We start from the raw sequence: 25,121 nt of genomic DNA, 5'->3' as shown, positions 1-25,121 counted from the left end.
ATTGTATTGCTTGTCCAACGCTATAGAGAAGATGTAAAGCGATGATATGATACAATACAGGATGCTAGCTGTATACATAGCCCAAGAGGCTTTCGAAAGCTCTTTAGCTCAATTGTATATATTGCTTGGTAGAGGCTAAATTGCTTGTAAGATGCTGGGGTATTTAAATGTATTTGGGTATGGTAGGTCTTGTTTGAAAAAACTGTACTCAGTGCTGTATTATATTTTCGACAATCATGGTACAATATTTGCATTCGAGTAGGGGCATTGAATCGTTATTATTTGCTTTATAGATGGACTGTACTACCATGTACTGAAAATGTGGTTGTCAGAAAATAACCTCGATCAATGATAGTTCTCAGTCATTACAGCAATTCTCCACAACATCCTCTTCACAAACAAGAAACAGACAGATTCTCTTCTGAAGGTGGGTCGCTTGTAAGATTGTCGACTGCTTCATGAGGGCGCTCATTAGCATTTTGGCGGGGGTGAGGGGGGCGAGGGGGCGCTCATTATAATTTGGGCTTGGGGCGTTCTTTCGAGGATTTACGAGTTGTTGCCTGTAAAAGAGGCTTGATTTCCCATCATGCACCTACAAAATTCCCATGATGCCATTGTTTTCTCATAATGGCTTCGCGGGAAACGTGAGTACACCGATTGTAAGAGAAGTGAAGAAAGTATTGCAGAACAACCTTGCGGGACATTTACAACATATCGGGCATCATGGCTTCCAAAGGAAAAGTACAAAAAGTGATGGTTCAGCCAATTGTATCCTTTTAGTTTGATTTATTTCTAGATGAAGATAGCAGCTGAGTTTTGATTACCCTACCAACCCATCGTTTTGTAGAGGCCTAGATACAGTTCTGGGGACTTACAGATTTCATTCAAGTAGAGTATTCGTGTAAATAATTTCAGTTGAATTCAAAATATTGAAAAAGTCACCCAGTAAAATTATTGCATCTGATAGGACCACTTATCGTGCGTTAATCATATTTTCTTAACAACATATCTGTAAAATCCTCGATTAGTTTATAAACTACTGAGAAAGTTTCCTCCTTTAAATAATTCCCTGTTTACAATACTAGCTTGTTTCTTCTCTACTCTGTATTTGTTATGTTACGTTTATATTATTTAACTTCCTTTTACATTGTTTATACTTTTAAGCTTAGATTATTTCTAATTTGAAACAAGTGTATGTATCCAGTGGAATTTAAAATAAAACTGAACTGAACTGAAAAACGAGAAATATAATGATTTTAAGTGTTTTTTAAAAATTTGTCACAAAGAGAGTCATTGTATTCATTTTTATCATAAGGATACTAAATGAAAAGTAGACAACAGGGAGAAAATTTTAAAAATCTGGGAGACCAGAAGAATGCAAGGAAAACCTTTAAGTTTCCCAGCAAAACTCAGAGAGTTGACAAGCTTGTCTCACAAATAATGTTTCCATCAAAACTATTGTGTTTATTGCTTTTTTCCTTGACTTCAACTCAGAACTTGATTTTCAGGTATTTACAAAATGTGAGTTTTTTAACACTTTTTTCTGTTCTTTAATTTTTTAGTTTTTATTTTCAAATGTTTATAACTCAATGTGCTATATAACACTGACCAATTGGACCTTCCTCGTAAACCTTAGGCAGAAGGTAAGCAAAGATGCATTAAATGTAAACCTTGCTTAAAAGTTTCCCCCAATGTGTTTCCAGTGCACACCATGCCCAGAGAATAAGGACTAAAATGTTAATGGACAACAATTTTTTAGGTTTGCATTAAAATTTCTTACAGTATTGCTGAAGAATGTGAGTTTGTACACCAAAATTTGCCTGCCCTAGCAGGGGCAGACACTTGGTCAAATATTGGGGGGGGGGGGGCAAAACTATTGTTTTAATAAGATGATGTCACATTTCCCATTGTTTTGGAACAAAACACCATTGTCTTCTAAAGTATTGTAGGGGCGGCCGCCACTGTGCCCTAGGTGCATGGAATGCACCCTGAAAAAATAGGTTACAGTTTTCACTAATGTATTTCACATTTTTGTTTAAGCAGCCTTTCTTCTATTTTCTTTGCCAAAATGTCAGAGCTTCGAGAAAAATTTTCAAGATCATATCATACGGTGAAGTCCTGTTGACACAAACCAGCAATAGACACAGTTTCTTCATTATGTAACTTACCATGAAGTTTCTGACAAAATATCTTTGTACATGAAATTACATTGGATGAATGCATTTTGTCCAGGATCATAGAAAGATGTGGTTGATTTCAAGTTTCTATAGCTTGAGTTTATAGTTCAGCAAAAAAAGTTGTTCTTTGTTGCAGATGATAATAAGTATTTTGCAGAGAATAAAAGTTTTGTTAGACTGAAAAAACTGAAGAATGTAGGCAATTGATCACCCTTTAGATATTTCCTCATATGACCTGCCTGATATACTGTCTCCCAACCTATGATTTCACAGTTTGAATAGTTACCGCTGTTTGATTCTTTTGCTTGCTTGAGTATTTTAAAGTAATTGAATGATTTTAATAGGCCCTTTATTACTTGTTTACAGAGAGCAAGAATTCAGATATGGTTATATGAACAAACAAAGATGAGAATTGAAGGACACATTATTGTAAGTGTTTTTAATTAAAATAGTTTATATTGTGTATCAAAAACTGTAACAATTTGCTAATTTAATGTTGCATATCAAAATTAACATATAACTGGCATTCAAGATATGTAGATACGTAGCTTTCATTTTTAGACAAGATTCTGTTCTCAATATTTGTTTCCATTCTTATTACAGGGTTTTGATGAGTACATGAACTTGGTTCTTGATGAAGCTGAGGAGGTTCACCTTAAAACTAAAACAAGGAAACCAATAGGTAATGCATTTTTTACTATCATAAGGATATATGTATATAATATGTCTTACCCACAGTGGCATAACATAGCTTAGGGCATCTTGGATAGCAAAATTTGTTTATACCCATGCTTTGAAACATGTAATAGAGCCCCCCTTCTAGTTAATGAGAAATTATCGGTTTTGCATTTTGCCATTATATTAGACATGCTCAACACCATTGGATGAGACCTTTTGACAGTCAAAAATTAGGGATCCTGTCTCCATTTTTCCCAAAGGCTCCAGGTGCCTGATATTATGCCACTGCTTATCCAGATATATCCCGTTAATGAATACGGGTCTTGGTACCATTGTTTGGTCATTTATAATGAGCAATAATGAATAAAACGGCTTTGACTGTGCCAAGTGCCCAGATATCTGGACCAAATATAATTAAGTGCGATTCGCTTTCCATTCAAAGGTAATGAGGAATATCTAGGTTCAAAGTCCTTTTCTAAGTTGCATTTTAACTTTTGTTTTGGTAAGCAAATGATATATATATATCCTTTGCAGATACTGCATTTTAACCAAAGGGTCTTGATCAAGAGAGGCATCTTTATTATCCCACATACTGCCCTTATGATGCTTGGGCAATTCCTCATAAAATCAAGGAACTAGAATCATGACCCAAGATATCAATGATTTGGAGGACCCACAAGGCATAACCAAGGGAATTTTGAAATATTTGGAAAATAATATAACCTTCCTTTGTTTCAGAGTCATGGCCGTTTGAATTTTGGGCCAAGGCTGGCTGCTTTGCCAGTCTCCTAGCACTAAATAGCAGTATTATTGCTCACTAATCTACTGTTGCTCACATTTTATGAAGCTGAAGCTTCTTGTAAAGAGTATAGAGTTCTAAGGCATGCCATTTATTGTATTTATTTTTGAATATTTCTACTTTTGACAACATAACCTTAATGGGCAATCAAAAAAATTAAACTTTGCTGACAGATTTCTATCAGCTTTGAGCTTGGTTTGTAAATTTTCTAACAGAAACAAAGTTTCTTGATTTGGTGGGGAATCACACTTTGCCTATGTGGCCGTATTTCAGCCAATTTGCTATTGTGTTATTGTCTCTGATAATTTTCATATAAGTTTTGAAAATCTTGTATGAAATATTTTGTGTAGAACAGCAAAATAACATATCTAGCTAGTAAATTAGTCACTGAGACAGCATTTACTGGCTTTTGAAGCTAATATGAAATCATTCAACAAAGTGAAGTCTTGCTAGTGGTATATTCTTCAGGATTCTTATTTTGCCCTCATTCCTTTGTAATAGACATTGGATCTTTTTTGCCTAGGCCGCATTTTACTGAAAGGAGACAATATCACTCTCATACAGAATGCAACAAATATTTGAGCATTGCAGCTTTGTTATATCTGGGATTGGCAAGCAAAGATGCATTGAACTTTGATAACTAGTTTCTGAATTCCATTTTTTTGGGCTATGTCTTTGGCATTGCTTATGGACAGGTCCAAAGGATCATCAATAATCAGCAAGAAGGCATATAGAAGTGGACGTTCCAAGATCTGAAAATGAAATGTCCTGTAAAAGGAAAGATAATACTGCAATGCCAGATATTGGCACTTTATATTAGATTATTATTTCTTTTGGTGTTACATAACTTGAAAATGGCTTTGAAAAGAGCAAACATTTCAGTAAAGCAAAGCTTTTTGTCTGACACTCTTCAGAGATTTTATGCTCTAAATTAGTATACTCAAATGTTTGCTTTTTTCAAAGCCATCATCATTGCTATTAGTTTACCATTACTGATTGATATTTTACTTTTGAAGTAACTTTTAAACATTCTTCAAAAATTAAAGTTGAGGTATTACTCAATTCAGTTGTGGCAATTTATGTGTAATTTTAGTAAAGAATCCACTCTCTCTTTAATAAATATATCTCCTTATAAATTAGAAAATTGTCTACACTTGAGGTTTTTGGATGTTTGTGTTTTTACTCAAATCATGTTCGTATATTTTGGCTTCCAGCTTAAACTATTTCCAGCTTTACATGTAGTAATTTTTAAGCAACCAAGTGGTATCTGGGATGACTTTAAGGCCAGGGTATTTGCAACATCTTTATAAGCTTTTGATTATATTTATTTCCATACTAGCAATTTTATTATAAACAACTGCTGGCATCTTGAAAATTGACTAACCTCTGGCAGAAAATTATTTAATCCTTTGGGTAACAAAAGTTTTGAAGGTTGCATGTCATCTTGCATATCTGTAGAAAAGGGGCTTCTTTCTTAGACTGCCAAATCCCACCTTAACTTTGCTTATAAAAGTAATTAAAGGAGATGTTTGATATTTTAAGATCACATTCGTACTAAAATCTGATTGTCCTGGCTGAACTTCTTCATCCTTCGACTATGTTTTTTTAAAATGTGATTTGCCATAAGAGCACTCCTAGTTGTATTGCATGTTTAGTGACACTGTTTCTTGGATTTTCGTTCCTTTTTCTGACGATTTTTTCTTGCAGTCATTAGCGATCATCAAATTGCTTCTGTTCAGTGATGTAACAAAGTTAATGACACCTTTGTTCGATAACTAAGGGGGTCCCCAAATTGTATTTGCATCCATATTTTGAAGACTTCGTTAAATTTCAACTCATTTTCAAAACTTTTAAAGCTCTTCAGCTGAAGCTTTTGTAACTAAGCTCCCCATAATTTTACATATTTTAATGTTTGAGATGCTATTTACACTTGGATGGGACAGTAGAGGCCCCAGGTCTCAGTGCTTTCTTAGGGTGGGCCTCCCTTACACAACTGATTCTGTTCCTCATTTCTTCCTGAAAAATCACGAAAGGAAAATTATTTTTCCTTCCAAGGCATACAAAATTGACACAAATTAAGATGTGTCTCAATTAAAGTTACCAAAAGAAGAATCACGGAACATATCACGGAACTTGCACATAACTTAAGAAAAGAATATATGAGATTTAATGGTTTGGTAAAGTGTGTCTTATTTTAGAGGCCATCAAGTTTCTACGCCAATTTTCTGTTTCTGTTTCCATAGAATTGTCCATGATCATTGACGGGGGCACAAACTAGTGGTGTGGGTGTGTCACAATCCTCCGCAATATTTTAAGCAAATCGGCCCTAGACTAAACTATAGCTATGAAAGGTTGATCCTTTCTAGGTTTCTAGGACCAGTTGAGAGCATTATAGCCTCAGGGAGAGTGTCGGCCCATTGATAATCACTGGAAAAAAAAATGGAAACATAATGGTTTTATTCGATAAAAGCACATAAACAACCGCTCATAAGGCCATGAAATGTTTTTTGGAATATCTTTTTCTTCAGGATGACACGAAGAGAAGGTGCTAGAAATGATTATAAAAATATACCAATTTATACAAAAGGAAAGAAATGTTTTATTAAACTGTAAGGAAATGGTGATGCTGCCAGTGCAGTAATTTGTGTTCTGCGTTGTCTTAACATGTGCTTTCACACATACGATTTGGATGTTCGACTCGTGTACAGTTAACAGCATATAGTGCCCATTGTAAACGTGTGGGGGTTAATGATAGAGGACAGGTGCTGATTTACCTACCTTGTTAGGTCGTTGGCTTAGACAAGTGGTGTCCCCGCTAATTGGCACTGTTCCCTCTGAACAGATTCTGAATTGAACCGAATATTACTTTAAGGTATACAGTCATGGGGAGATGGTGTTTAGATTTTCACCCCCCCCCCCTCCCCGACTCCTCAAATTTAATGCTGATTACGTGTATGATGCGTTGTACGTGTTTGCCTAGGATTTATCCGACAGCAGTTATGTAGATGACATTGTTACCTACCATTATAACTTTTCAATATAGTTCTTATTCCAACCCACTATCTTAGGTATAAATTAATGATATATAGTATAATTCCGATATCTCGAACCCAGAAACGATGAAAATGGTGCAAGTTTACGAATATTCGAGTTATCTTGTGCTCGGACATACTGGGGTTCGAAAGAAGTGCAAAACAGGTAGAATTAATGAACATTTAAGTTATCAGGGATTCGAGTTATGGAGATTGTACTGTAATACCGATTTGAAGGATTCTCTTAACCCACTTTATGCAGTTTCATAAAGCATCAAATGCCCACGATGCTTGGAGCCGTTTTTGTTGATGATGCCATTGCCAATAAAACTGAATAAAGGTTTATTCATAAGGCACTAATTGTGGTATACGCTGGTGATATTTAAAAGGCGAGCATTCTTTTGACCCGTATCATGCAATTAATAGAAACATTAAGGCCCGGTCAATGCCAGTGAGTTCGCTTAATTGAACCTGTGCTTGCGTGTACCAAGGCCCGTCACGGATGCGTGAGCAGGCATCGATTACTGCTGAAGAACAATCTTCTAGTGAACACATTATCTTTTGCTGCAGTGCATGTAATAAAAAAACAGCATAACAAAGTTGCACGCCTTGCAGTCCAAGATACGCTAAGCAGTGAAAATATTTTGCGTTTATATTTGTATATTTTCTAATATTCTGTTCTAATAGGCCAGGTGTTTGTATTTGTTTGTTTGAATAGCACAGGTTGAGCATACAGCGCATCAATTTACTTGCCAGTAACCTTTGATCTTCATTCAGCGTTCTGTTTGATTTTTTGTTTTGCAATGATCAAGGTTCCGCCGGTATTGTCTCAAAGATTATAAAGAAAAGAGAGCAACATTCACAGAAGGTGAGATAAAAATATTTCTTTAATATGTTTACTCTTTTTATTTGTCTAGCTTCATGCATTCTACCACTACATGAGTTCTGCAAGCAATTTTTGTTTTCTATTAACAATGTTTATGAAATAATGTTTATGAAATGTGCAGTGAGCACACAATGGATGATTAATTATCTGGTTCTCAATATCATATTACTTATGTATCAATTTGAAGCACGTTTCTTCCAACCCCTTCTCAGCTCAAAGCTTTTGCTTAATTTAAGCTTAGATTACAATTCGATGAATATGAATTTTGGAATTATAACGCTCGATATCTCGGCTTTTGCTAATTTAGTGTTTTTTATTAATGTTTTTTCTTGGTTTTTGTAAGTGTATCCTTATCAGATTGATGTTTTTTCTTGGTTTTTGTAAGTGTATCTTTATGTATCAATACGCCTTTTTCGACTATTGCTTTTCTGTGAGACCAAAGTACTGTGAAATTTCTCACCTTCATCTTTAAGGTTACCCGAGGTTGTAGGGTTATGAACAATCAGGGGAGGGCTTAAGCTACAAGGGAGGCAAAGAATATGACAGCTATCTTCGCAGAAAAACTCCATTTCAAAAATCAAACTGTTTTTTACGATTCTTGGGTGATTCTTTGGCAAATTTTTGAGCCTTACTTACAAACGGTGATTAACACAAAAGGTGAACCCTTTTTCTCGTCAACAGAGATAGCTAATGCCCCCTCTTTTAACGCCGCTCCCGCTAATTAATGCCGCCAACTCTTAACCACGCCCCAAATCATGTTGCTCTTTTGTATTACTTTGATAGTTCATTTTGTCAGATATGCAGCTTTTGATGTAGATGACGAAAATTGACAAAAACGCTCCGTAGGCATGTGCTTGTCCCCAGATCTGATACTGAACAAGTGTTATCTCAGTTTTTAACCTGAAGTTCGTGGGCCCTATCCGTCATTGCAGTAGGTTTTATAGCTCTTTTATATCATATGCGAAATTAAACACAACTAATTTCGTGTTCTCGTGCATGTTGATTTAACCCTCCCAGGTCTGCAAAAATTTGCCTTCAATATACAAAGGTTACCGTAAAAGCTCTATTAAGCCCCCAGGGCGGGCCTTTTTCAGTCCTAGAGAGGGGTATAAAAAAGAGGGGGCTTATTAGAGAGAGGGGGCTTATTGAAAATTTGAAGTAAAAAATGTTTTAGATATGCCCTCGTCTATGTTTTTGTTATAAAAATGTCATACCAATGTTCTCAGAAAACTTCGCTAGCAGCTTCAAAAGTCTAATTAATCAATTATATGGCCCTTATCTTCATCAGAATCACCAGAATCAATTGATAGCCCTGGGACATCTTCTAAACAAATTTCGACTGACTTTTTAGGCGCCCAAGTAAGTCTTTACATGGGCCGTATTTAATGCACACGATCTTATTATCATCACACCAGTCAAGAGAACTACTAAATGCGCATATTTTCTTTGTTTGACACCAAAGGCTAAAGAGGGGGGCTTAATAGAGAAGGGGGTTAATTTTAAGTTTTTGCTTGATAAGGAGGGGCTTAATAGAGCGGGGGCTTAATAGAACGGGGGCTTAATAGAGAGGGGGATGATTAGAGAGACGGGGCTTAATAGAGGTTTTACGGTACTCGCAACCTTTGACGCTTTTCAACCTACTGAGCCCCTTCCCTTTTCCATCAATTTATTCACACACAAAGGTTCTTTTATAAATGGTTGCTTAGGTTTCGCTATCTACTCACTAACACTGCAAAAGAAAACATAGTTTTTGTGTATTTTGCAGAAGACATAGGCGACTTGAATTATGTTAGAAATCAAAACCTGTAAGAGTAACATTCTTCACACTTAAAGTAAACTTGTAATCGAATATTTTTTACTGTATCTTAACAAATTTATAATTACCAAAATACGAATCATTCTTGCTATAGATATACCAATATGATCACAAGGAGCCTTCTCGCAGCGACATTGTTAATTGCTGTTGTTGTGTTACAAAATGTCGAATCAAAGCCGCCTCGGAGGCACGATGGAAACAACAAGGGTAGGTCTGTTGCTCTTAAGTGGCAGCTTTAGTTGCACCTTCTATATGTACCAACTATGGACCTGTTGCATCAAAAGATTGGATACTTGGATAATAACTTTTATCAAGACTTCAATGCAAGTACAATTTTCTATTCTGAGAGTATATAAAGAACAATCCAATATTTACCTACTATGCATCAGGGACGGAAACTGCAGAGGTCTGGAGGGGGGGGGGGGTGAGAGCTTCAATGTAAACACAGTTCTAGTGCATTTATCGGTTACTCTACCCTGGGAACCAGACTCACTATATAAAATAATAGAGAGTCTGGTACCCAGGGTACGGTTACTCTCAAGTTCCTCATTGTTGGGGGGTCTTATAAGGAGTAGGGTTGACATTTTTTTAAAAAACTTTAAAATAGGGGGTCATGATAGATTGAAGTGCTTAGATTTTCTGAAATTATGTTTAATTTGAGGGGGGGGGGGATTATGACTTTTTGCATGAAATACATAATTTGGAGGTATGCAAGATATCTGAAAAATAGAGTTTACCCCCACCCTCCTTCCTACAATTAGGAACTTGAGAGAAAGTTAGTCATTTGTTGACAAATTTGCTTCTTTGGAGGTTTTGCCTTCCCCCACTTGAACAATGAATCTCTGTCTCCGCACAATATAATGAGATTACAGTTATAAGATAAGGCTTAGCGTTAACAAAAGCATTACTTTTGTTGAAAAACAAGTTCAGAGGCTGAATTCTATTTTAACAATTTTATTTGACAAAAAATGAAGTCTAAATTTACATGAAACTCATAACATCTTCAAAAAACGAACACATCCTTCTATGCAACAGCACTCACATTTTGTTATTGATTTTCAAATCAATTGTCATCTTCTATAATCAATCTTCTTTAACAAAATTTAAATAAATCAATGGGGTACACAAATGCAGTATAAACTCCACATGAACAGTTATTTTCTATATCCTATATTGAATGAAATTCTAATTTTTTTCAGACATGAATATCGATTCGCTCATTAGTGGCTTAGATGATAAGGACAAAGACCTGTTTCGAAGAGAATTTGCCAAAGAAGCTCAACGATATGGTTAGTTTTTAATTGCTATATTAATTTACGAATTTTCAAGCTATTTTCTCTTTAATGTGCCACTGAAATGAAAAAATATAACTCAGCGGTAGAGCACTTGACGTACAAAGTCAGGGGTCATGGGCTCGAGTCTCGCTCGGGTCGGTTATTTTCCCGCACTCTCTATTAATTATCTTCAAAAATCCTGCTGTCTGTAAATTTTCTATTGATGATTTTTTGTCAAGTCAGTTCCCGTGAAACCGAAGGGGGAGTTTTACTCGGGATTAATTACCGTTGTTTAGCTATTCAAGTAGGATGGAAAACAAAAACTCGCTCAGTGGAGGGAAATTTTCGGTCCTTGTGCACTCAATATAATTTCTACAAAGGCGCGGTCGGGCCCGGATGGCAAAGTGGCGATCGCCACCCGGACCTTTGCTTTTAAACGAAAAACTGATGACGGGGCCTTTTCACAAAAAGTGTGAGAACATGAATGTTGCTAACTTCTAATAAATTTATTTTCTCTTTATCTAAATATCTACTTAAGTTCCAAAACAAATAAAAGAAATTCTTCAAATAATGACAATTGTGAATAATAAATTATGCGAAATTAAGGGTCAGTACAAGTCGCCCATCAAGCTACCAAACACTACAATGTCTTATCATTACAGTCGTGAAGCTGTGCATCACGTTTACCCACTTAACAACCAGTTCAATTCCACCCGTTTGACAATTCAGCAATCGTGGACCTAGCATATATCCCTGTCGTACACCTGTCTTGCATCTAATAGTCTTGTTTTCATCTATACTTTTGGGATATAGTATACGAGTATCTGTATTTTATGCATCTTCAAAATAACCATGTCAAAGGCCTTCTGTAAAACACATGGTTTAAAGTTTTGACGCTTACATTATAAATGGCTGCGATTGAGGTTGAGTATGAGATTGAGAAAGAAGACATAAAGTTAAAGAAAAATGAGATAAAGATTAGAATTAAGGAAGCAGATAATGAAAAGAAGGGAGAGCAGTTTGAAAGAGAGCAAAAGGAGAGGAAAAAGAGAGGAGAGCATGAAGAAGTTATTAGAAACCAACAACATCAAATGATTTCTGTAACGCAACCGGAGCAGCAGCAACAGCAACAAATTTTGCAGCAGATAAAACAACAACAATTTAAGTACAGGAAGACTGTTTGTCTGCAAGTGTTTTCGGTTTAGAGATCTTTTTCATGAAATTCATTTAAGTTTTCTCCAAAATTTTTTTTTGTCTTTTCATCATGTCAGTAGATTATTTATAATGCCTCCTGATACCTTGCATATATTTGTCAAAGCGATGTTTCTTTGTGCACTTTGATGTAGCTATTCTGAGTCTTTTACACCTAACCCTTTTACAGTTATATTAATCAAAATGAATAAAAAAGAATGTTAAAAATTCTGATAAACACGGGACGTGGTAATAAGAAGTTAAAAAGACACAGCTTGGGCGTGCAACTGATTCACTCAAACTACAAAATGTGCACAAACTGCATCACAAATACTACCAGCAACCAAACCCTCATGGGTGCGGCTTGAGAGCCAAACTGCAATTATGATACCAGGCCGCCGCTGCTTCTACATAATTATAAACCATACGCCAGGTATTTTAGTACAAGCGTTTCAGACCTATACGCAAAAAGCAAACTATGTAGGTGCAGTTTGTACGCAGACTTCACGCCGATCCTTCCTATTTTATTCGACTTTTGATCGCAATGGTCCTCTTAACTTTGAGTGAAGGGGTCGTTTCCCGAAAGGGCACTTTCATGGCTGTTCAGACGGAGTTTACTTCTAGAAAGGATGGTTCTAGCATGTAAAATCAGAAGAGCTTTTGCAGCTGGGTATAAAGATTATGAGAAAACTTAGTAGAGCAAGTTTTGGTTCTATGAATCAAATTCATCAAGTTTATCTTTTTTGTAATTACACACACAACACATGCACTTTACACACTTTGCCAAGCTTTTAGCAACTTTCTCATTAATAAATAATAGGCACTACACTTTTTGCAGTCTGCAACTTAGTGTCACAGGCTATAAAGGAGGCATTTTTGGGCGTGGATCTACATTCTTCATTTTTTAACATTTCAAACAGCCCATTCATACCAAGTTTCTGCAAGTTACTCAGCTTTCATGCTTGCATCACATTTTGCAAAATTGGCCAATTTCTTTGTTCTAACATAACAGTCTCAGCCCCTTGCCGAACGGCCTACTATCAAAAAACCCTAGAACCCCTATTTACGAGCCCCAAATGGAAAAACCGAACTTTAAAAAAGACACAAACAAACCTGAATTTTCAAAAACAGCGATGTTTATTCTATCAGAATCAACAATCAAAAATAATTTTGATTTTTTCATTTAAGTTGCATTCTAAAATAAGGGACGTTTTTGGGCGGATTGAAAGAAGTTAGCAGCTTATGGTACTAGCTCGGATACCCTGGGTACCAGACTCACTATATATGAATTTATATAGTGAGTCTGGTACCCAGGGTATAGCTCGGAGAGGGCCCACAAGCCCTGAAGACCTTGATTTGTGTAGATACAAGACAAGTGTTTCTGTTTTATAAAAACAGAGGCTTGGCCCTTTCAACAAGTTATTGCCCTCAGCAGCGATCTTGAACTATGAAGGGAATAATTTCATTAAAAAGAACAATGTATACGAAATGGTGAGAGATAAACAGAATCGAAGAAGGAGGTAAACAGAAAAAATGCGAAGGAAAAATACAGAAAAAAGCGAAAAAATTGGCTTAATTGCGTGTCATAGTGAAGCAAGGAAAGTGTAACAAAAACGAAACAAGAAACAAAAGATCATCGAAAAATAAACATGTAGATTTGCGAAAAATAAAAATGATATTACTTTTATGTTACTCTCTCAATTCAATTATTTTTCTCCTTTTTTAGAAAAAACACCAAAGGTTTCTGCAAAGAAAAGTTCAAGACCACAAGCTAAGCCTAAAGGTAATAGCATAGGCTTTATAAACAAAGATGAAGTGCTCTAGAAGCTGATTTTAAGAAAGAAAACAATAACAAAGTTTTGGAACCTTAATTGTGTAACTGGCAGTGCTTGTAATTACTTTTTCTTCAATTTAAACTTTGTCTTCTCTAGAAGAAAGTCGTATGCTTCTTACATTTTGAGGATTTTTAAGAGCGTGTATCTTCAAATTGTGCATTTGAATGATATATTGACCTTACATAGATTTGTGCATCCTCGTTATACATTTTAGCTTCTAAGCGGGGAACTGTAAAGCCATCAGTTTCAAAGAAAGCTGTAGCGAGCAAAAAGGGTGAGTATTATATGTAGGTTTCTTCAAATTAAAAAAATCTGATGATAAATAATGTCTCTTGCTATCTTCGCCTTATCATTTCTCGATAGAAATATGCAATGCACCAGAGACGAAGCCAGGACAGTTATAAGAGAAAATTACTGAGATGACTTTAGTACCTAGATTTACATCAATTATGCTTTCACAGAAAGGGGGGATTGTGTCTCGTCCAGCTCCTCTCTCAGCCCTCTATTAGCTTCTCCTCTGTTTGCTCTCCCTACACTCCCTCTCACAACCTCACTGGCTATTTCCCTGCAGTTAATCAAGTTTATTCGAAGAAATATATCAAAGCATATGTTCATTTAGCATTTTGGTTCTAAGAAACATGTTTACGGACATACGAAGCTACATTTTTATATACTTAGCATGCCTCGATACCTCTAAGTCGAGGCACATCTAATTATCAGGACTTCCAGCTCTTGGCAAATCTGTTGAAGGGGTGTGCATTGATGAATGTTCTAACGTCTGCCCTCTCACGCCATTTTTGTAGCAGATCGACATTCAATGATGGGAGGGGTGGATATGCTTATTTCTATCCACCCAGGGCTGTAGGCTTTTAAAGTTTCACAGAAAAGAATGCTGGAAAAATAAAGGACAGTTTAAGGTTTAATACTGAATAGAAGCATATTACATATCTTTGATATCAGACATAGTTCTTCAGTCTTTTGCGTAACATTTTATCATCTCTTAGTTGTCCAGGGCTACAGCTAATTTCGTCCTTTTTCTTCCTCAAAGTTCTTTTATATTCCAACTGTTTTTCCCATCAGCCTGAGATGTTTTGAAATTGAATTTTAGTACAATGCATTTCTACCGAAGCAAATAAATTTCAAAGCCTTTTATTTAAAACTGATTTAGGGGATCCAACAAAAATCGTTAGAATATGGTTGGTACAAAAAAATGAATAATTTCAGACTTTAAGCCGGCTTCTTTTGACAAATGAAGGCTTTTTAATGTGCGTTTTAATACACTAGCTACTGTACGAACGCGTCTCCAATCTTTACTTCTTCTTGACCTTGGCTTTGGTTTAAAAAGCTTTCCAAAAAGTGTCTTTGTTCATGTTAATAATACTTATAAATTTGCTTGTTCTACTTAAACGCAGGTTCCAGGAATGACAAACGATACCAAATTCCTCAGCCACTTTCATTTGCAGATGTCCGTAAGTACATTTCTTATTTTCCACACTTTGCAAAAGTCAGCTTCCTAGTATGTAATAAATAACTTAAAAAGTGGATGGTGGTCTAATGTTTACGGAACCAAACGTTAGTTGTCCTCTTTAAGCGGGGGTGCCGACAGTGGCGTATCCAGGGCTGCAGTAGTGGGGGTGTCTGGGGTGCAGCCCCCAGAAATTTTTTTGGACCACGCCCTTCAAACACTCGCAAATGCGGGAAACGTCCTTTTTCAAAATTTCCCCCCATTATTTGATTCATGTTAGCTACGGTAAATAGCAAAGTATTTTACAATTGTTATTGACACAAGCATACAGTATACTACACCCCCCCCCCCCCAAAGAGTTTTACATCGTTTTTGGACAAATCTTGAGGGTCATATTTTAGAAAAGTTGGGGGGTCCGGACCCCCCTATTCCTCCCCCTTGGGTACGCCACTGGGTGCCGACCCAAACTTTTAGGAGGAGGGCTGTGCTCTTGCTTGCATTTATGTTAAAGATTCTATGTTGTGTATATTAAATCGTGTAATGGCCAGCCCTCTAGTCTGGAAGATCAAGCGACGCCACTGCTTACAGCCAATTCCCACAAAGAAGCTCTCACACCTTATTGGGGCCATCAGATTGTCTTTCTTTGATTAAACACTTTAGGTTTGAAATGTTTTTCGTTGCTTGTCGTGTCTCCTATTCAGCTCTTCGGTTTTATAATTCGGAATAGATGATGTTGGGAATTGATAACTTTGACGAACGCATTCATGAATTAATTCTATGGTTTAAAACTCACATTTCTTAATCAATGATTAGCTCTTATTGGCAAGAGCAGGTGCTTCCTACTGGTTGGATGCTCCAATCTAGGTTTTTGCTTTTGGTGCAAGAGCAATGAAAATTGCTTTTGACAATGAAATAGACATCGTCTAAGTTTTTATTTTGTCCCCATGCCCTCGTTGATGGGCACGACTAGTGCGAAGCTATATGTATTTGTTCACTTTTTTTCAAATACTGGGAGGGGCGGCTGAGATAAAACAGGTAACCAGAATTTTTGTACGAGTAACCAGTTTCAGCAAAATAGCTGTTCTTTAAAACCATGAAAAGAAGGAATTTGTGGCAATTGAATAGAAGACTGACACTATCAGCAACTGGTTCTTAACCTGACCTATTTCATTCACGTTAAACACTCTTTATAATTTACCTAGGTTCTAAGATCAAGAAGAGGGCAAAGAAAAAGTCAAAAAAACCAAAAAGCCCTGGCTTCTGCGACCCACAGTGTGCACACACCTGTATGCCTGAGTGTGATTTTCGTTGCTGTATTCCCGGATACCAAGGAGCGTCTCGCATGCCGTCCCAGCAGATATTTCCACCAGCCACCCCTTACAGCCAATGCGGACAAAGTTGTCCTCAGACTTGTGCGCCCTCTTGCAGTCCACAATGCTGTGCGGCAGCCTATTCTGCAGCAATGATGCCGTGTGGTCCATCATGTTCTCCGTCATGTGCCCCTCAGCAATGTAATCCCGGGTGTTGTGCTGCTATGCCAATGCCACCACCACAGCATCTTCTCCCTGCTCTACAAAGGCCACCTGCGCCGCCACCTCCAATGCCGTGTGGTCCTAGCTGTAATCCTATGTGCGCACCACAACGCTGCAGCCCTCAATGCTGCAGTGCAATGCCAGCACCACCCCCTATGATGCCACCTATGATGCCCCCGCCACCTCCAATGATGCCACAGTCCCCTTGCGGGCCATCCTGTTCACCGTCATGTGTTCCACAACGGTGCAGTCCAAGCTGTTGTGCAGCATCACCCATGCCACCACCTCCACCACCAAGAATTCCTTCTCCATGTGGTTTGGCTTGCTCTGCTAGTTGTGCTCCACAGTGCACCCCAAGTTGCTGTACAGCACTGCCGCCACCGGTCCCTCAACCTATGATGCCCCCAAGATGTGGACCCCAATGCCCAGCAAGCTGTGCACCACAATGTCAACCAAGTTGTTGTGCAGCAGCACCCCCGATGCCACCACCTCCACCAATGCCAATTCCGATGCCGATGCAGATGCCGATGCCTTCACGCTGCCCAGCCCCATGCCCACAGCAGTGTGCTCCACAATGCTCGCCTCAGTGCTGCGGCCAGCAACCAGTACATGTATGGATGAAGCCAATGGAGATCACCGTTCCTGCTCCTCCACCACCCCCAATGCCATGTGGAATGACCTGTGCGCCATCATGTGCGCCTGCATGCTCACCAAGCTGTTGTCAAGCAGCACCAATGCCACCCCCTGTTCCTGCCATGCCACCAAGCCCTTGTGGACCAGCCTGCCCGGCTAGATGTGCCCCAGCCTGCCAACCAAGCTGCTGTGGAGCTCCCCCTGCAATGCCCCAGATGCCACCAATGATGGCAGCTCCTCCTCCACAAATGATGCCTCCCCCAATGTTACCTCCTCAGATGCCATGTGGTCCTCAGTGTGCCCCTTCATGTGCTCCTGCTTGTCAACCAAGTTGCTGCCAGGCAAACCAGCCTCCAAGAGTCGTATCTTTGCCACCCCAGGTCATTAACCTACCTGCTCCTCCTCTCCCTGTCATGCCTGCCCCGCAAATGACTTGTGGACCTGCCTGTCCACAGCAATGTGCCCCGCAGTGCCAACCATCATGCTGTGCAGCTCCTCCCCCGCCACCACCAATGCTCCCACCTCCACCACCGGCCGCACCAAGCTGCCCTGCCTCATGCCCACGATCTTGCATACCAGACTGTACGGAAGAATGCTGTTCAGGCGGTGACCATGAAAGATGGGATAAGAAATCAAAAATTGCCAGCCAGTTGGCGCAGTTGTAGATAACAATAATGGATCTTTCGATTGAAGAACCCTTTTTGAGCGTAATTCTTGTGTCACAGCAAGAAAGTTTAGTATTCAAAATTCATAGAGTTTTGTTCTGTCATCAACGATGCTCACTGGAGTATAAACAACCAATATGTTGTTTATTTACAGTTGAGGCGAAGCTATAAACACAAAATTGTAAATTGCAACTGACTTCAAAATTTCAAATAATGTAGACATTTTACAACTGAAACCCTCTCCAACCAAAAAAATATTTTCGATTGAAAAGAAGGATACCATTGCTGTTTTTGACCGCATCTTGTGTTCTGTTCAAAATTATGTTTAACCCTGCTGGAAGACGAATTCGTAACGATAGAAGCACACGTCGTCTTCACCAGCGTCGTTGTCACCGTAGACGGGGGTAGCTTCAACCAAGATTCAACTTCTGAATATACAAAGTTGCTCTCTCGCTATGTTCAGTTTGCTTTTTTCAGCTTGCTTATGTTTTTGTGTAGTAGCATGTCACTATTATGGTGATGCATGATGTTTCACGGTTATGTACGATAGTTGACCATTATGTATTATAAATCAAAGTTATATACGATATATTACAGCTGTTTACGATATTTTACGGTTATGTACGATATTTTACGGTTATGTACGATATTTTATGGTTATGTACTATAGTTTACTTTGTTGTACGATATTGTTAGTCATTTAGGATAATTTACCGTAATGTAAGATATTTTATTGCTATGTAAGATATTTCTTCGTTACGTACGATATCATGTTTAAAGAAAAGGTGACTGAGAGAAATTTTGAAAGCTTTGATAACGTTGAGAAAATTTCAGATGTGTACCACACATACTTTTTGTCGTGATGTAATTTTCAATGCTATTATTTTTGTAAATATTTTCAGATATTAGAGTGACCTTGATACTGTGAACGTGACCGCTAGTTTTACTGACTTTTTGACTTTTAGAAAACTGACTTTTTGCCTATTATAAATTTGTCAGAAATCATAAAAGCGGTATTTTAAGGAGGCTAACTAGTGGAAAGGGGGCTCGAGTTATTATTCCAGATAAGGCATCGCTCGATTATACAATGTTCAATTTTATGGCGGTGCCAACTTTTCACTCATAATTTCTAATGGTTTAAGGGCCGGATCACAGAATACGTTCAGAATACGTTCTTCTAGAAACGCGGTCTCGAGCTTGATATACTTTTACACAGAAAGAAATGAAAGACAAAGTAAATGATTTTGATTGAATGAATTTTAAGACTAATTACTTTTAAAGGGATTTCACTCCATGTGCAGAACGACTAACGTTACTTTTCAAGAGATTTCACTCCTAGTGCAGAACGAATTACGTGACACACACTGTAACTATTGAGGGTTGGCTAAGAGAGACTAAATTTGAATGAACTTAATTTGCTTGTTAAAACTTGCAAAATTAAAGTCCGAAAATTCTCTAGCAAATTTCCTTCTTCAAATTAATTGAAATAGGGAGCAGCTCTTCTTTACAGTAACATCTTTGAGGGACGGGACGCGCTGAGGGCGCTAAATATTCACGTGCAATTTAACAAGTCTTCATTTGGCGGCCATTTTGAATTATGACCAAGCTGCATGCTTCCTTGTCCTCAGTGAGCGAGTTGGCTGACAGATAGAACCCAACCCAATTGTTAAATAGTTGCATTTCCTGAAAAAGCATCAGATGCATCGGTGAGTTGTTTCACATTCTGCTTATCAACATTTGTCGATATTGTGGATATCTGAATTAACTGGGATTATGTCCTAAACTTTTTGCAATTGCAATTGCTTAATGAAGTGGTCCTCTGGCAGTTTACATAAATTTTCTTTGAGAAATTAGCCTAATGGAAAAATCAGCAATATTACTTTCTTTTTACATTATGCAATGTTACGTACGACCACAGAAAGAAGTTTGGACTATGGTCATAACATTCGTTTTTAATAAGGAAAATGGTCCACGTTCAGCCTACTCAAGGTTTGGAAAACTTCGCTAGTCATTGTTTTTAAATGTTTTTCATTTATAATGAGGAAAGAACACTGCTTTTGAGAACACTGCTTTTGCTAATTTAACCAATGAGATCACACACTTCAAATTTGCATATGGCTTCCTTTCTTGTCAATTGTTGTGAAAATTGAAGGGGTTGGTGTTGAGATTCCATGTTGATAAATTCTTCTAGTGTAGCTCATTTGCTTTGGGATTTACGATTTCAATCCATTTTCACTTTGCTTTCTATTTTGAACAAAATTCCGCTGCGATCCACGTTTGCCGATTTGGGTTACTGATTTTGTCGTCACAATAATGCTTTGGGTACAATGATTTACGAAACATAAAGATGTCTCTTTTTTCGCCGTGTTGGCTGTTCTATAACTTCCTTTGTGTCCGGCATTTCAAACCAATTATTTCTGCATGGTTTTAGGGTGTTGCTTATAATCAAGGCTGTTTTTTTAGGAACCCAGTCTGCTGCTTAATAAATACGGTTCCTGAAAGCTTCGTTACTAAGTTCGGTTTTAGTTGGACGGTCTCTGCAAAGGATCAATTTCTAGCTTGGATTTAGGAGTACGGTTTCTGAAAAGCTTACTTCCTAAGTTTGGTTTCAGTTGGACGGTTTTTACAAAATTTTCTCCCTAGTTCGGTTTCATTCGTACGGATCTGCAAAAAAGTCATCCCTAATTTGGTTTTAGTATTTAGGTTTCTGCAAATTTTTCGATCCAGGCTTGTATTCAATTGTTTGGTTCCTGCAAAGTGCTTGGCCCTACCGTAATGCCTCGAACAAGTGCCCCCTCAAATAAGAGCCCCCCTCGAATAAGCGCCCACCCTAGAGGTAAACTTATTGAATAAGCACCCCCTCAAATAAGAGCCCCCCTCGAATAAGCGCCCACCCTATAATTGAAGTTATTGAATAAGCGCCTCATAGAATAAGTGCCCACCCCTCGAATAAACGTCTATCCTTCAACCTTCAGAACCTAGTTTGATTCCTGTGGAAAGTTTTCTGCAGAAGTTCCATTCTTAGTTTAATTTCAGAATTACGGTTCTCGAAAAGGTTTGAATCCTTAGTCTGGTTTCATTAGTGCGGTTTCAGCAAAAGTTTCATCCCTAGTTTGGTTTCTGTAGTACGATATCTGCAAACTTTTTCTCCTGAGTTCTTTCAGTAGAACAGCGCCTACGTTATCACTCAACTCCACTTGCTAGTTTCCTATAAACGCGTTTGAAAAATATACCAGTAGCAGCGCCCATATTCTTATGACATTTTGAGGGTCAGTTATCAACTGACAGATCATTAAGAACCCCTGAGGATACAGAACAGGGTCATAGGGGGGACAAAGGTGAAATTATTTTCTTTGCTTTTTTTGTTCTGATTCTCTGCCTTTTATGTTGAACTAGGAAATAAATCTAATCAGAAAGAGTTATTTGCAAATAAAGAGCAGTTTTCATTTTGCAATTATAAATATTGTTTCAACATGATAATGATTATTATGACAATCAACTCAAAATTCAAATAAGTTGCCAAGCAGTTTAATTCCTTGATTCCGATGATGTCAACCCATGGCAAGCATGTCATTCATCTGCAGGATGTGGATATGCCTAAAACAGTAGAAAAATCGTTTTTATGCGTTTAATCGAGTTATGAGTTTGAAATAAAATAATTGTATATTAAAAGTTGCCAGCCAATCACATTAAAAGTAAAAATCAGAGTAGCAAGTTGAACCGTTCTGTTCTATACACGAAAAGCTTATACACTCTTTTTTATATGAATGCTAAAATTTTGTGGAGCCTCGATATTCTTAAGAAGTTCTCGTTATAAACCGAAATGTACTCATAAATTATTCTTATTTTTTAAAATCTGATATGATTTCAGGGAAGCATTGCTTGCTCGCGAATAGAAACCACGTTTTTTGAAATTCTATTCTCTTATTTGAAAAATGAGGCAGAAATATTCGTGTTGAAGCTGAGTAATTTACTTAAAATATTCTCAAGAATTGAATGATTCTGAGCCTGAATAAACAATATTCTTCTAAACGAGTGTGTATGTGTATAGATTTCCTCTGGACTATAGAACAGGAGATTTTAAAGGCAATCTGTCACGACGTTGATTGATTATTTTTTATTGTTTCCAGCCCCCCTTTAATTTATCGCATTGTAAAAAATATGGCGGAGCGCTTGAATTGTGTTTAGGCTATTGTTCCAGCTATTGTTCTCGTTAGCCAATCCACAACGAAACAGATTGCCTTTAAGTTGCAACTTTAACAAGAAGAATTAACAGGAAATGATTAGAAGCGCTAACAGCAAAAATTTAAAGTAAAGAATTGCGCGGAAAGGGCTGAGAAAAAACACTCATGTTAACTTCAGAAAAATATAGAGGTGCATATATACGGGAAATAAAGATGAAGTGTTTACATAAAAAATACATCAGTTAGTAAATGAATGGGCAAACTAGAAATAGGCCTTAGATTTATGCATGTTTTCCATTGCAACTTTATGTTTTTAATCTTTAAATTATCTATATTGATTCATCGATAAATTGTTCAATATATGATGAGATCTTTACACTTGGATTGACTACCAAGACTACTTGGGATTACGGTGTATTTCTAGAATTTCGATTGTATATTTTTCAAAGCTGTTTATCAGTAAGTCGGATTTTCGACTAGGGCCCAATTACAATTCTGTGCCTGTTTACAGAATTTTTGAGGAACTGAATAGACTTAAGATATGCAAAGACTAATTCTTGATCTTATAGGGTGCGTTTAATGTCGGATAAGCTCATAAAAGACTTGTATCAAAGATGAGAAAACATTAATCGCAAGGCAAACATTGTATAATTATTTGATACCGCATTGAAGGGTTTTTGTGTCTAGGGTGTTTTCTATAGCAATGGGCAAAGTTTTTATGGACTTGATGCAACTGATGATATCGAAAAACAATATCAGGTTTAGTTTCGTCTATTTTTTTAACTGGTCTGTTCTGAGAAGCTTCATTGAAGTAATTTTGAAAATACATTTAAATGACTTTACCTGCGCTATGCAATTGGCAACTTTTTGCAAAACCTTGGCTGTTATCATCTGCTCAATATGGGAAACTGAGCGTTGCTTTGCATGCCTTGTTTCCATTTCCCTTCCCAGACGAAAGTAGCAATTAGCTGAGTCAAAGGCAACAAGTGCCACCAGGACCAGCATTATGAAAACTTTTCCAGAAGCCATTTTGACCTAAAGAGAAGGAATAGAGTTACACAATTTTTCTTGTGAGAATAACTTCATTTGTTATAAGACTATATAAGTACGTAAAATAATTTCCACGCATCAAACGCACGTCCATCCACGTCACACGTGTATTCTAAGATCGGAGTTTTATTCGGTGGGCTAGTTACCCTTATACCTAGTTTCAGGGTTTTTACATTCTTACATCCCAGTACTAGCCGTTCTCTGTCAGAAGAACCAGGTACACTTTTAGCTTCAGTGAATTTCATATTTGTACGCTTCGCGAATAGTTTACCGATCATTTTCTTTCATGTTTATACAGTGGTATAATTTTACTGTGGCGATTTTACTTTAAAACCCTTCTGGTAGGAGACTCATTCAGCAAAAATTCACTAAACAAAGTGAAACTTCATCTTGTATATGATTTTTGAGTCCACAAGCCTCAACCTGCGCATGTAACACGAATTTGATTGAGTGCTCAAGCTTAAAACATTCCTTTAGTAACATCCTTCCCTTAGTGTATCGAGATATTGTGGTAAATTCTTTGAGGAAATACATGTGTAAATAGCAAAAATATGTACTTTAGGACGAGAAACATAGTAAATAGTTTTTCTTCTGATTGACGGACACTTGATATGAGGTTTGCAAGAATGTAAATAGATTTAAATGATAAATTTAAATGTAACATAAGGATTGCATAAAGAATTATACTAATTCAATAATTTTATTCTTCCTAAGATGCGAAGTTTTGGTAGTTGCGTACTGTTCAAGTACGCTAAGTTCAGTCGCTGAAAACTCTGTGAAAACATATTTGTTGAGAGATTTAATCATGGCTGGTGGAAGTTCTAAGCGGTTCTAAGTAGCAAGGGCTCAATTCAGTTCATATGGTATCTTCAACTGCGTTGAATATCAACTATGTAGTGAATATCAACTGTTCACCTGATACAATATATGGAAAACCCTAAACTCGTAACCAATTAAGTTAGGTAGTGAGTTGAGTAGCGTGGAAATAGATGATAACGCAAGACACTTACCGTTTCTCTGTGTATGATTGGTAAGCTGCAATGAAGACCTCTGGTTTGCTTGCAAATGTGAAGAAGAGTGCTGAGCCACCCCTTTATATACATCTATGTGTACTCCTTCTGATTGCTATCAGCTGTGTTCCATTTCCGCTACACGTGCACGCAAAGACGTAAACAGGCGATACAATATGTGAGATTTGATTTGGAAAAATCAAGGGGGTTCACACAATTGAGTTTTGCTAACAGCGAAGGTTCATTCAGAAGTCTCATATTTATAGTCTCAGATTTTAAAAACTCTGTCTATGTTAAATATATTTTCAAAAATAATTTTGAATGGTTAGAGAAAAAAGTTTTCTATGAAGCATATTTTCCAACAAAAGTTGACATTGGTGCCTCAAACGATCTTAGCGCTGATGATGTTATTATAAAAAGTATTTCAGAAGTCACCATATAGTATACCTATTCTTTGTACATGATTGGAAACCGATTTTTTTATACATTTGATTTAAAAACATTTTGTGAACCTGTTGTAAGCCTTGGGGTATTTTAACAACATTTTAGCCTCCCTATCAAAATGCCCCTTTGACAAAAATTACATCGCCACAAATGTTGCTACCCTGAACATGTAAAAAACTTTAAATTGTCACTAGTTGAATAAAAATTTCTTATTTGATTTATTATCATAATGATAATGGTGATGACGACAAGCTTTTTTAGAAACGATCACAGCTAAACGGGGTTTGTTCAGGAGTTTTCAATTCATTTCGGCTTCAATGGTCTTCTTGGAGGAACAAGCAAAGTGTCCCATTTGTTTTATTCAAAACCAAGCTTTCCATTATGAACTAAGCTTTAACCACAAAACCAAAGAGACGCAAACCATCCATCAGTATATTGAAAACCTCTTTC

At 37.3% G+C, this 25,121-nt stretch overlaps 3 protein-coding genes across 3 annotated transcripts; 2 read left to right on the top strand and 1 right to left on the bottom strand.

Annotated features, from left to right (window-relative positions):
- The first annotated feature begins 609 nt into the window (after positions 1 to 609).
- On the top strand, positions 610 to 5,326 carry LOC135683700 (small nuclear ribonucleoprotein E). The gene is made up of 5 exons (XM_065199037.2): positions 610 to 768; positions 1,495 to 1,521; positions 2,544 to 2,606; positions 2,781 to 2,859; positions 4,178 to 5,326. Exons 1-5 carry the CDS (start codon positions 724 to 726, stop codon positions 4,234 to 4,236), a joined length of 273 nt encoding a protein of 90 aa, XP_065055109.1. The 5' UTR covers positions 610 to 723; the 3' UTR covers positions 4,237 to 5,326.
- Positions 5,327 to 6,617: 1,291 nt separating this feature from the next.
- LOC135683682 (uncharacterized) lies at positions 6,618 to 18,917 on the top strand. Its single transcript, XM_065199015.2, has 7 exons — positions 6,618 to 7,554; positions 9,483 to 9,595; positions 10,588 to 10,677; positions 13,580 to 13,636; positions 13,903 to 13,962; positions 15,101 to 15,157; positions 16,356 to 18,917. The coding sequence occupies exons 2-7, from the start codon at positions 9,493 to 9,495 to the stop codon at positions 17,981 to 17,983; spliced, it is 1,995 nt and encodes a 664-aa protein (XP_065055087.2). The 5' UTR covers positions 6,618 to 7,554; positions 9,483 to 9,492; the 3' UTR covers positions 17,984 to 18,917.
- Positions 18,918 to 21,423: 2,506 nt separating this feature from the next.
- On the bottom strand, positions 21,424 to 24,383 carry LOC135683709 (uncharacterized). Its single transcript, XM_089113369.1, has 3 exons — positions 24,228 to 24,383; positions 23,011 to 23,202; positions 21,424 to 21,580 (listed from the first exon to the last, which is right to left on the bottom strand). The coding sequence occupies exons 1-3, from the start codon at positions 24,318 to 24,320 to the stop codon at positions 21,554 to 21,556; spliced, it is 312 nt and encodes a 103-aa protein (XP_088969495.1). The 5' UTR covers positions 24,321 to 24,383; the 3' UTR covers positions 21,424 to 21,553.
- Between the last annotated feature and the right edge of the window lie 738 nt (positions 24,384 to 25,121).

Source organism: Rhopilema esculentum, chromosome 17, assembly GCF_057945365.1.
Source record: "Rhopilema esculentum isolate cy_ngs chromosome 17, ASM5794536v1, whole genome shotgun sequence".
In the NCBI taxonomy this organism is placed as follows: domain Eukaryota; kingdom Metazoa; phylum Cnidaria; class Scyphozoa; order Rhizostomeae; family Rhizostomatidae; genus Rhopilema; species Rhopilema esculentum.
This window is presented reverse-complemented; position numbering and strand designations above follow the sequence as displayed.